The 11,720-nt window shown below is 43.4% G+C and overlaps 1 protein-coding gene and 1 pseudogene across 3 annotated transcripts in view; one reads left to right on the top strand and one right to left on the bottom strand.

Annotated features, from left to right (window-relative positions):
• The window catches only part of DUSP16 (dual specificity phosphatase 16), a 117,027-nt gene that overhangs the window by 36,538 nt on the left and 68,769 nt on the right, over positions 1–11,720 (bottom strand). For all 3 annotated transcript variants that reach the window (XM_014540203.1, XM_005866810.2, XM_005866811.2), the window contains 2 exons: positions 2,989–3,580; positions 1,888–2,026 (listed from right to left, as the gene is read on the bottom strand). In XM_014540203.1, coding sequence (XP_014395689.1) covers positions 1,888–2,026; positions 2,989–3,216 — 367 coding nt within the window. In that variant the 5' untranslated portion in view covers positions 3,217–3,580. The remainder of the gene's footprint in view (positions 1–1,887; positions 2,027–2,988; positions 3,581–11,720) is intronic.
• On the top strand, positions 4,020–4,637 carry LOC102253495 (annotated as a pseudogene).

Raw genomic sequence — 11,720 nt, 5'->3', positions numbered from 1 at the left:
ACTCGCTATGACGTGCACTGACCACCAGGGGACAGACACTCAACGCAGGAGCTGCCCCTGGTGGTCAGTGCACTCCCACAGCCAACCTCCCGCAGCTGGCCAACCTTCTGCAGTCCCTCCCCTCAGCCAGCCAGCCAGCCCCGATCGGGACTGGACTAGATGACCCTGATCGCCCCCAATTGTCCTCGATCACCAGCCAGGTCAAGGGACCCTACCCGTGATGAATTCGTGCACCGGGCCTCTAGTGACAATATAAAGTTAAATAAGATTTAAAGATAAAAATTAAAGACTTATGCAGAATAGTATAATATGACTATCAAATTAATCATTTTGTTTAGAATACTGACTGGGCTCAAAAAAAGGGAAAGTTGTTCAGGCAGGGGTCAAGGTCCTGGCTGAGGAGAGCCACAGGTGTGGCCAATACAGGCAGAGTTCATTGCAGAACCGAGTTCTAAGTCTCAGGACTAGGCTTGGGAATCCAGTCTCACTGGTCCCATTCACAAGATTCCAATGCAAAGTCCCTCACAGTGGCCACAAAAACATGAAATGAGTTCCCAGACTCACCACCCTAGTTTGGTGGAACTCTACTAGCAATTGTCATCTTTACTCCCAGCAAAAGCATGTGCCTATCAACAAGAGCCAAAACGTAAACTATAATTCTCAGTTACAAAATTCTGAAAACTACATTCTAAGGAAAACTGCTTCACTGAAGGGTACTAAGGGAGAGACCAGACAGAAACATAGCATAAACAAAAGGTGTGGCAATAGCTGATCTGAAAGAGACAAGAAAACTGCCCTGTTCTTTGGGAACTGAAGCAAAGGCCAAGAGAGAACTGGAGACACAGAAATCTTATCTAAACCTGCACAGAGTTTAACAGTGTTCACACACCAACAACTGATTAATTTTACTCTCTTAAAACTGAAATGTTTATACTTCTAACAACAAATTGCCAATAACATCAAGTTCACTTCACCCTCCTTGCGGCAAAAGACTAAAGGTGTGAAAATGACAGTATCAATACCTTGTGTTTTTAGATCACATTTTTTTTTAGATCACATTTTTAAAAGCACTCTTGCCTATCACTGTGGTAGAATCTGCCAGACACAACAGCTTTGTGTTAAAGGTTACTGTGCATTGTCAAACTGTATCCCAGCTCTGTGATCAGTGTGTGAAAGGGCTTTATCAGGGGAAGCAAAGGATGAACATTCTGCTTTGGAATTCAACGAGACAGAACTCCCACACCACCTTCCTTTGGGGCAGATATGAAATATTTAGTCTTCCCATGTACTTTGTAAAAATCATCTGGTTGCCCAGCATTTGCAAGACTTCCTTTCAGTTGTAAAAACAAAACAAGTAAATGTTTTAAAATATTTCCCTTAATTATCAGAAGAAATAGTCTACATACATCCTCTCCCTTCCTCATTATTCACAATGTCCAAGAACTGTGATCTGGTCGCTGGCGTCCACTTCAACTATAAATGTTTAAGAAGAGCTGGACACCGGAATACTGATCTGGTTCTTGCCACAGGGGGTGGCAACTAACACCAGAGCAGGAGCTGAGATGTAGAGCACATGGTGTTCCTAGATCATGGGAAGCAGCTGGCGTTGAGCTATCTATGTGGCACACAGAGCTATCTATGTGGCACTTCTAGTTAATAAATACCAAGTGAAGAGGCATTTGAACTTGTAAGTCAAAAATTCACTGGCCACTGTGTAAGGATGACAGTATTCGAGCAATAGAATAGTTACAGCAATAAAACAAATCATTGGCCACCATAACCTCTAAGTGGTGACGACCCACTGTACTTTGAGCTCATTGTGAAACACTGCTTACTCACAGAGCTCAACGAGATTCCAAGTCCTTTCATTTCTACCTCAGGCCTTACCTGCAAGCAGGTGGACGGAGCTGAAGCACTTCTCCAGTTTACCCAGAAGTACAGTGAGAAAACAGTCTGAAGACAGAGAGGCAACATCCTGGGAGCTCTGATCGTAAACTACAACCTTCTGACTGCAATCAATGTCGACCTAAAATGCAAATGTGAGACTGTTAGGAAGGACAGTGAGAAAAACAATCCCAAAAACTGCTGGTGCTGAAGCAAATGAGTGCATCCTGTTTTCAATTAAAAATTTGAAGAAAAAAAAAAAGATACAGTCAACTTACTGGATAAACCTAGCATATATATGGTTTAAATGCTTGTAAAAATCAACTTTTACAGGCAACTTGATGCTATTTCTGTGTAGATGTGCTAGAAACTACTTGGTTTTAAATCCTTAACACTATAAAAGGGTAAAGCATAAAAACAAAATAAACATAACAGTCCTTGAAATAAAAACATTAAAAATGGTTTCTATATAACAAAGAAATCAGTTGTTTAATAAAATTAAAACATGAACTCACTTTGATTCCTGAAGAAAAGAAATAGCCTTATCCATCACAAATGGTATTTTGGATCCTAGGAATAACTCCTTGAGGATAATATGCTTACGTCCTGACCAATGTTACCTTATTTTCCCATAAATCAAAAGCACTTTCTAATATAATTTTTCTGTCTTTCCAAGGCAATTGAAAAGAATGATTTCCTTTCAGTAAATTTGTAGGTAATACCAAATAATGTATTAATATCTTGTCAATACATATTCTATTACATGTTAATACATAATTACCAATAAAGTAATTATTAATAATATAATTAACTATAACTTTGTATGTGTTTAAATTAAAAAAAAAACAATTTTAACAAGTAATTAATGGAAAAACAGCCCCTGACCAAATTAAAACAAGTTAACCTCTCTGTTTAGTTTAGAAGTATTCTTAAATGTGACAGTTTAGTAAATAAATTTCTTGAGGCATCATAAGGTACCAAAGTTTAAAAAGCAATCAAACTTCCTCAAATTATTTTCTCCCCTTAAAAAGGAGGCTTTGTTTAAAATTATTCCCCACTCAGTGTGTCCATTTATTCTAAAAAGGAAAAAAGGAAAGCATTTACCTTATGTTTTGCTGAATGCTGGATGAGTTCTGTAATTAACACTTTGTCCTGTTGCAACCTTCGCTTCATAAGCTTGGAACAGTTGATATTAATGGCTTCCAAAATGTGGGATGTATTGTATTCCACAAATGGCCGGCTATCAATTAGCAGCACTTTTTCCGTCCCACTTTCCAGCAGAGCCACCAAGCTCTCAGTAACAATTTGAGTCCCAATCATCTCATGGGCCATGGCAACAATAAGTCCTCTTTTCCCACCTCCTCCTTTAATTTGCCACGATGATGTAATGGTGGTGTGCTCAAAGGCTCAGCCACTCCATTGTACTAACATGTATGAGGTCAGGCTGGTGGTAACTGGCAAAAGGAGAGTTAAACCCATTTTCAGCAAAAGCCCTCCAAGTGAATGTCTCTTTCTCTTTCCGTTGATGTGCCCTTGCAAAGGACTCCGTCCACAAAGCAGCCCCTCACACTTGATTCATAAAGAGATGACTGGAATAACCATCCCACAACAAAAGATGCTTTGGGGCAGCCAGTGCATTACGTCATTCTTTACCTTTGCTCCCTCGCTCCAACAGCTTGGCACTGGGCTGAAAAGCCTACACGAAGAGAGACAGACAGACAGAAAACAAAACAGGGGGTCAAAAAAAAGAAAGAGCGTCGGATTAGAGAGAGTATATGATTCACAATATTTACTCCATTAATCTGATTCCATACTTGATGCACTGCTTCATTTGAACAAACAAACAAAAAGGACAATTGGGTATGGCTTCAGAAAAGCATTCTAATGATAATTCAGTTTCAACTCAAAATATGAAAACACAGAGAAGACAAAACAAGACACATTCTTGAATTATAATCACCAGGGGCCTGGAACGAAATGAGTTATAGCAAGAAAATTAAAAGAGCTATATAAAGCTGCTTGAAGTTTTATTATTCCAAATGGTTATCCTCCCTTTTCTTTGCTTATTTCTTTAAAAAGAACACAAAAGAACAATAACCTACAACCAGGGTAGCAATCCCCTATTTTCAGAACAAAAATATTTTCTGGCAGCCACGCCCCTCCAGGAGCCGGGCGGCCTCAGTGGGAGGCGGAGCCCGGGTGGCCGCGCACCATGGGGAACAAGCAGACCATCTTCTCAGAGGAGCAGCTGGACAACTACCAGGACTGCACCTTCTTCAATAAGAAAGCCATCCTGAAGCTGCACGCGCGGTTCTACGAGCTGGCCCCCGACTGGTCCCCATGGACCACAGGAAGAGCCCCATCGTCCACGTGCCCATCCAGATGCCAGAGCTCCGGGAGAGCCCATTCAAGGAGCCGATCGCGGAGTCCTTCTCGGAGGACGGCGAGGGCAGCCTCACCTTCGAGGACTTCGTGGACATGCTCTCGGAGCTCTGCCAGTCGGTGCCACGGGACCTCAAGGCCAACCACGCCTTCAAGATCTACGACTTCATCTGCGAGGAGGACCTGGAGATGACGCTGGCCTGGCTGACCAAGTCGGAGCTGGAGGAGGACGAGGTGTGCGACAAGGTCATCGAGGAGGCCGACCTGGACGGCGAGGGCAAGCTGGGCTACTCCGACTTCGAGGACATGATCGCCAGGCACCCAAGTTCCTCAGCACCTTCCATGTCCGGATCTGAGGACAGCAGAGGTCTTGGCCCCGACGCCCACCATCCGTCCACCTCTGCTGTCTGTACAGTTTTGACCTCCCAGCTCCCAGGATGGGAGCTGCAGCCTCCGGGGCTGACACACCTATCGACATTTCCTCGGCCCATTCAACAAAAAATCCGTCACCAGGGAAGGGGGGGAAAGGGGACGGGAGGAGCAGGGCTTCCCAGGCCCCTGTGGTCTAGCCCAGGCCCCATGGCCCCTCGCCGGCCCTCCCTCTGCTCCCTGACCACCCCTGTGCCTGGTCCTCTCCCCTCAGAAATGCACACACACACCCTCCGCCAGGGGAAAGCCCAGCACCTGAGGGGAGTGGGGAGAACCGACCTGTCCATGTGCTAGAAACACAATCGGGCCACCCAGGGCAAAGGGAGGAGACCACAAGATTTTTTAAAAATATATTTTTATTGAATTCAGAGAGAAAGAGAGAAGAAGACAAAGAGAGATACATCAACGATGAGAGAGAATTATTGATTGGCTGCCTCCTGCACGCCCCCTACTGAGGATGGAGCTCACAACCCGGGCATGTGCCCTGACCAGGAATCCAACTGTGATCTCCTGGTTCACAGGTTAATGTTCAACCACTGAGCCACACCAGCTGGCTGGGTGAGGATGAGATTTTCATGAACTATGCAATCTTTATTTTTGTTGTTGTTTTATTTTATTTTATTTCTTTATTAAAGTTTTACATGAGTCTCCTTTTTTCTCTCATTGACCTCTCCCCCGCTACCCCCTCCCCCAAGCACAAGCCCTCATCCCCCCTCAGTGATGGCGAACCTATGACACGCATGTCAGAGGTGACACGCGAACTCATTTTTTTGGTTGATTTTTCTTTGTTAAATGACATTTAAATATATAAAATAAATATCAAAAATATGTCTTTGTTTTACTATGGTTGCAAATATCAAAAAATTTCTATTTGTGACATGGCACCAGAGTTAAGTTAGAGTTTTTCAAAATGCTGACACGCCGAGCTCACTGATCTATGTCCATTGGTTTTGCTCATATGCATGCATATGGTACAAGTCCTTTGGTTGATCCCTTACCTCCACACCCCCTGCCTTCCCTCACTGTATCTATTTTTGTTGATCAGTTTATAATGGTCTTTATTATCCATAAATGAGTGAGATCATGTGGTATTTTTCTTTCATTGACTGGCTTATTTCACTTAGCATAATGCTCTCTAGTTCCACCCATGCTGTTGCAAATGGTAAGAATTCCTTTTTTTACAGCAGCGCAGAATTCCATTGTGTAGATGTACCACAGTTTTCTAATCCACTCATCTGCTGATGATTCACAGACTTGTGGACAGTGCACACCCATGAGGATGCCTCGTGGTTGGGAAGGGCGGGCACTGGGACAGGGCCCTGGGGCCCACGGTTCACGTAGCTTCACACTGGGAAGGGTGGGAAGGCGCAGCCCAGCCGTGGGGTTGGAGAAAGATTGCACAGCCTATGCAATCTTTCTATGCAATCTTTCTCCAACCCCACGGCTGGGCTGCCGCCTGCCCCCACCTCATCTCCCCGCCTCCCCGCCCTTCCCAGTGTGAAGCTATGTGAACCGTGGGCCCCAGGGCCCTGTCCTGGTGTCCACCCTTCCCAACCACGAGGCATCCTCCGGGTGTGCACTGTCACAAGGCTGTGAACTGAGAGTAAAAGGCTTTCCTGTCCCCCCCAAAATTTTTTGATGGTTTGAGAATTACTATAATGGTAATCACAGTACACACACACACATACATACATACACGAAGGAGCAAATAGCACACACTCCTTTAAATTGCCCTCAGGAAAGAGAGGAGAGGCAGGGAAATGGGAGGTTCTATAAATTCCAGTTGCCTTTTAAGAAAGAGACATTAAAATGGCTGATGTCCTTGCCATACCAACTGCTGAGCTAACTGATGGGGCCTGTGATATACCCAGCTCCATCCAAGACAGTCTCAGCTATAACCCTGGCCAGTCCCCCAAACTCCCCTGGAGTTCCCTGACCCTTTATAGCTTGGTGCCTCATTCTTAAGAGAATCACTGACTCCAACCTTAGAAAATCTCACACCCTAAACCTGGGACTCTAGGACAGCAACCTACACATAACAAAGCCCTTCACACTAGACTCAATGCTTCCCTATCTTGCCAAACTCCTATAACCAACCATTTCCTAATTGACACTAGTTGGAGTTTTGTGTCCACAGCTTGGACCTCACTCTGACCTTCAATATTCTCAGATTCCTATCTCCCCTGGTCCATCTGTGTATATGAAATTCTCTACTCCATAAAACTAGATGTCTGTGGGCATTCAACTTCTTGAGGATAAACTACTTGATGGCAGAGGTTTTGTATTACATTTCTTACCTCCACAGTGTTTTGCACTTAAGATAATTTGCAGTATTATAAGTAAAATCCTCCTTTTCCCCAAAACAATGTAAGATACTGAGTAAGCATCTGACTAACTGATTTCAGATCAGGAAGGTAGGGCCCTCAAACATCACCAGATCCCACTTCCTAATTTTAGACTTACAAATTAGAAACTGAGGCACAGAGAAGAGGTAGGAGAACACAAAGAGAAGTGGCCTGGCCATGTACACGTTACATAACTTTGGACAAATCATGTCATCTCTCTGAACCACAGTTTCCTCATCTAGAACATGTGGATGTAATACTGGCCTTGTCTCCTCACAGTTTGTTTTTAGGACAAAATTATCTAGGTTCTCTAAATCGAGTAAGTGAAAAAGCAACTACACATTATACAGGGAAAGGAGGGGAAATGATGAACAGGGCGGCCCTGCATCTGGAATCTAAAAGACACCACTCAGCAGCTAAAAACAGAAGCTACTCCTTCCTCCCACAGTCCAGCTTCAACCAAGCTGTGTCCTTCATACGGAGCCAGACACACAGTGAGAAGGCACCTGAGAAATCATCTCATCACCCCCACATTTTACAAATCAGCTCCACAGACTACATTATTTATCCAATTCTTGTCTTCATTATATTAAGGTATTTATTTTTAGTATAGCTTAATGGCAAGAGGCACAAAAGTCATCTCCATCTTCAAATGAAGAAGCCAGGGCAGAGAATTTGTCCTAGTCAGTCAACTAACGCACTTGCAAAGCACCTGCCAAGGATAGAGCACTGAACCAAATCAAGTCCTGACTGCTCAGTGACACAGTCCATAGCTATGTAAGGTCTTGTACGCAGACTGTCTGATTCCCAAAGCAAGGCTCCTACTACTGGGTTACCCTGTTTTCCCTAAGTGCCCGTCCCATAATGACACTGAACTAAGAAAGAATGACTCGACTTGTCCATGAGGGTGCCCGGGTGGCACAGAAAGTGGAAATCTGAGAACAGGAGCAAGTGGACTCCAACAATGGCTCCGAGTCTCCAAGTCTGATTGGCTCCTCGAAACGATAAAATCCGGAGGGGACAAAGCAGTTATCTGGGTTAGCAGATCAATGGACAAAGGGAGGGAGATGACAGCAAACATGCAAAAGCTGACTTAGAAAGTTCTCATCTTTGCTTCCCGTCAGCCGAATCTCATAGGTCCAAATCACTGAAACCAACGATAGGTTATGGCAAACAGTTTACCAGGCAGAAAACAGTCATTCTAACCCAGAGAACCGGAGTCAGTAGTTCCACATCCAAAAAAGACACTTTCCTGACCAAGCAAAGGTCTGGTCAAAGTGACCCTAAGAGGAGAATGTAATCGAGGCAAAGGATGGAAGTGACATGAGGATCCCTGTCCCGAGGCCAGCTGGAGCCCTCCTGTTATGCCTTTATGCCCAACGTCTGATCTTCCCCAAATCGATTATGGGAGAGGCACACATGCTGTCGTCTCCCTTCAGAAGACAACTAAATAACACTTTCCTATACATACAATAAACTTTCTATTTCTCTACAATAAAAAAGTCAACAAACTAGTACTTATCATACTAAAGACCAGTAACCTTAACCAAGGCCACGAAACAAATATTTGCAAAGTATTTCACTTTCAGAAGTAAAAGTTTTTTAAAACTTTATTTACAAAGGTTTAGAGATAGGCTAAGGCAACATTTTAGTATAGCAAAATGACTATACAAATCAGGGGAAAAAATGGGCAAATCCTCTTAAAAATGCCAATTTGGGTAGAGCTTACATTCCAGCAATTTGTCTTATATTTTAGAACATTTAATATTAACATGAGTTGTATAAGAGCCTTTCCCCTTTAATACACAATTTTTAAAGTTTTTCTGTGTCATTTATTTATTTTTTTTAAAATATATTTTATTGATTATATTTTAGAACATTTAATATTAACATGAGTTGTGTAAGTGCCTTTCCCCTTTAATACACAATTTTTAAAGTTTTTCTGTGTCATTTATTTTATGTTTTAGACTCCCTTTGGTTACATATAGAAATGTATCTTTGATTTTATAACGAAAATCGAGAGTTTTATCTATTGAAATTCACTCTGCATCCAACTTTGCAAGAATATCAATGAAATAAAGTATACTACTGCCCTGGCCAGTGTGGCTCAGCTGGTTGGGTGTTGTTCTGTGCACCAGAAGGTTGCTGGTTCCATTCCCAGTCAGAGCACATGTCTAGGTTGTGGGCTCGATCGGGGGGGGGGGGGGGGGGGGGGGAGCATGCAGGACGCAAGCAGATCGATGTTCTGCTCTCAGATAGATGTTTCTCTCTCCCTTTTCCTTCCTCTCTCTCTAAAATCAATATAAAAATCTTTTACAATATTTTTTAAAGTATATTACTAAATTAGTTGTGGTCAGAGAACCATAAGTCAAGACCATTTTAATGATAAGGTAAACTTGTGGAAGGAACAATATAAAGCCCAACTGTTAAAAAAATTGCCATTAATTAGCTCAGAGGAAAAATGTTTTGTTTTTATTTTCTTCAGTTCTTGCAGCCTTTAAAGCTAGTGCCCAACCAGAAAATTTTAAAAATATTAAAGTCCTTTCTAAACTGTTCTATTAAGCAGCTCTCTCCTCTTCTGAGATGAGGCACCAGTCTTTTCAACTTACCAGATGCAATCCTGGCTTCTAGGTCAGACATACTGACACTAGGTATATATTACACACACACACACACACACACACACACACACGGTGAGAACCCTTCTCACGCACGGCTGCCCCACCTACCCATGGGTTATTTTCTGTCAAGAGCCAACAGTCCTCTGCTGCCCTAGCATACCCACCCCCAAGGGCCACACAGGCCCACAGCACGAGGGCCAGGGCTAAAGCTCTATGAACACCCCACTGGTCTGAAAAGTGGGATCCATGAGAAGGCAGGGTTACTCCTCCAAGAGGCATGTTTCCATTTTAAACACTCCTTTTATATAAATCCTCAGAAGGAAAAGGATCCTATGGCTATGCGGTGCTTATAAGGCCTGTTCAGTGAGGAGAGTGATGGAGCCTTATTTGGTTGGGCTTGAGCTCAAGTTCAAATTCTCAGAGAATTTATGGGAAGGATATAATCAGGTGAGAAGTTTACTTTTATTAAACTACAAGCTAGTCTTAAAATTTTTTCTCTTCAATAAAACTGAAGAAATAGGCAACAAGATACACCAAACAGCTTTTCAGTAGAGCCTTAAGCATACACGTTCATTAACAGAAAATTTGAACAAATCACAAGGGAAAAAAGCAGGCTAAGACGTCTGGAAGCAAGCAAGAACACACTGCACACTGACCATCTTCACTCTACATCGACTAAAGCAACTTTGCCTCAGATGCTGTGGGTTAACCCTGGCAGGAACTCTGAGGTCTGATATCTGGTAAAATATATCCAATTAAAAAACACACACACCATATTAACCAAAGCCAAGAAGTCTATATGAGCTTCATATGCTTTTTAGTTGCTTATTAATGTCTTCACTATATTTTCTTACCCCCAAATAGAGGACACATATCCTGACACATGGTGGCAATATGGAATACACTGATTGAAGCACAACCGTCTAGATAGTAACTAGACAAGACGACAATACTTGTTAGCACCGTAAAATCCAGTCACCTCGCACCAACCTAACAGCACTGTTGGAAGAACCCACTCCTACCAGAGGCTCAGGTGTTCACATACGTCTCAGGGATCCACAGATAAAGGCCAGAAGAGCTGTCATCCTCCACAGACTAAATGGAATGCCTTTGCTGCAGACACAGGCCAGCCCGGACGGAGTCCAGATCTGGGAGAAGTCCTCACTGCTTCTGCTAAGGGAGAGCCCTGCACTCTTGGAACTGGCTCAGGTGGCTCCCGTCTTTCGTTCTTAGCACTGCCTCCTGGTAATGTCCACCTGTTTCACCAGCTCCCCCTTCCCTGATCCATCTAAGCTCTCCTCTTACTTCCACCAAACCATGTATCTATCCTAGACACAGCCCTCGCCCTCCAAGCTCCCTCACGTACCCCTCTCCATTTAATGCTTCCTCCTGGCACCCTGCCTGAGAATTGACTTGCCCCTTAAAAGAGGGGCCGGGAGATGAGGTGGTGGGAGTAGGAATGGAAGAATCCCTGAACAGAGTCGCTGGGCAAGAGAAAATGTGACCGGGGGCTGGTTCAATTTAGGAGTTGAGGAGAAAATGTTTTGGAAGGATATTCACAATAAAGATGGGCATGAGGCAGAAGAGGAGAGATTCAGAACAAACTGAACGAGGTCAGGTGGTGCATCTTGGTTTTCTTAACTCGTTCAGCCAACTAACAAATAGTTACTGGGCGGCCTCACAAGGACCATGCACTGCTGTGGGAAATGCAGCAAAACTGAACTGGGCAAAAATTCCTGTCCTCCCAGAGTTCCTAATTTAGTGATGGGAAACACATAATAAACAGCAACAACAAAAGCAGAGCATGTTATGACAGATGGTGATACGTGCTATGGATAAAAAATAAAGCCGGGAAGGAAGGAGAGTGGGGTGCGTGGTTAAAATTTTAAACAGAGTAGTCAGAAAAAGCCTTACTCTAATGGTTAAGTCAAGATCATGAAGGAGGTGAGAGTGTATGTGGATACCTGGGGGACTGCAGCTCTCTGTCTGTGTCAAAGGCTTGAGGCCAGTGAGTATACTGGCCAAGGTAATGCCAAATTGGGCAAATGCTAATAAAAAA

The sequence above is a fragment of the Myotis brandtii genome, unplaced genomic scaffold (assembly GCF_000412655.1).
Source record: "Myotis brandtii unplaced genomic scaffold, ASM41265v1 scaffold237, whole genome shotgun sequence".
Classification (NCBI taxonomy): domain Eukaryota; kingdom Metazoa; phylum Chordata; class Mammalia; order Chiroptera; family Vespertilionidae; genus Myotis; species Myotis brandtii.
Note: the sequence above shows the minus strand (reverse complement) of the source record. Positions and strands in the feature narration are given on the sequence as shown.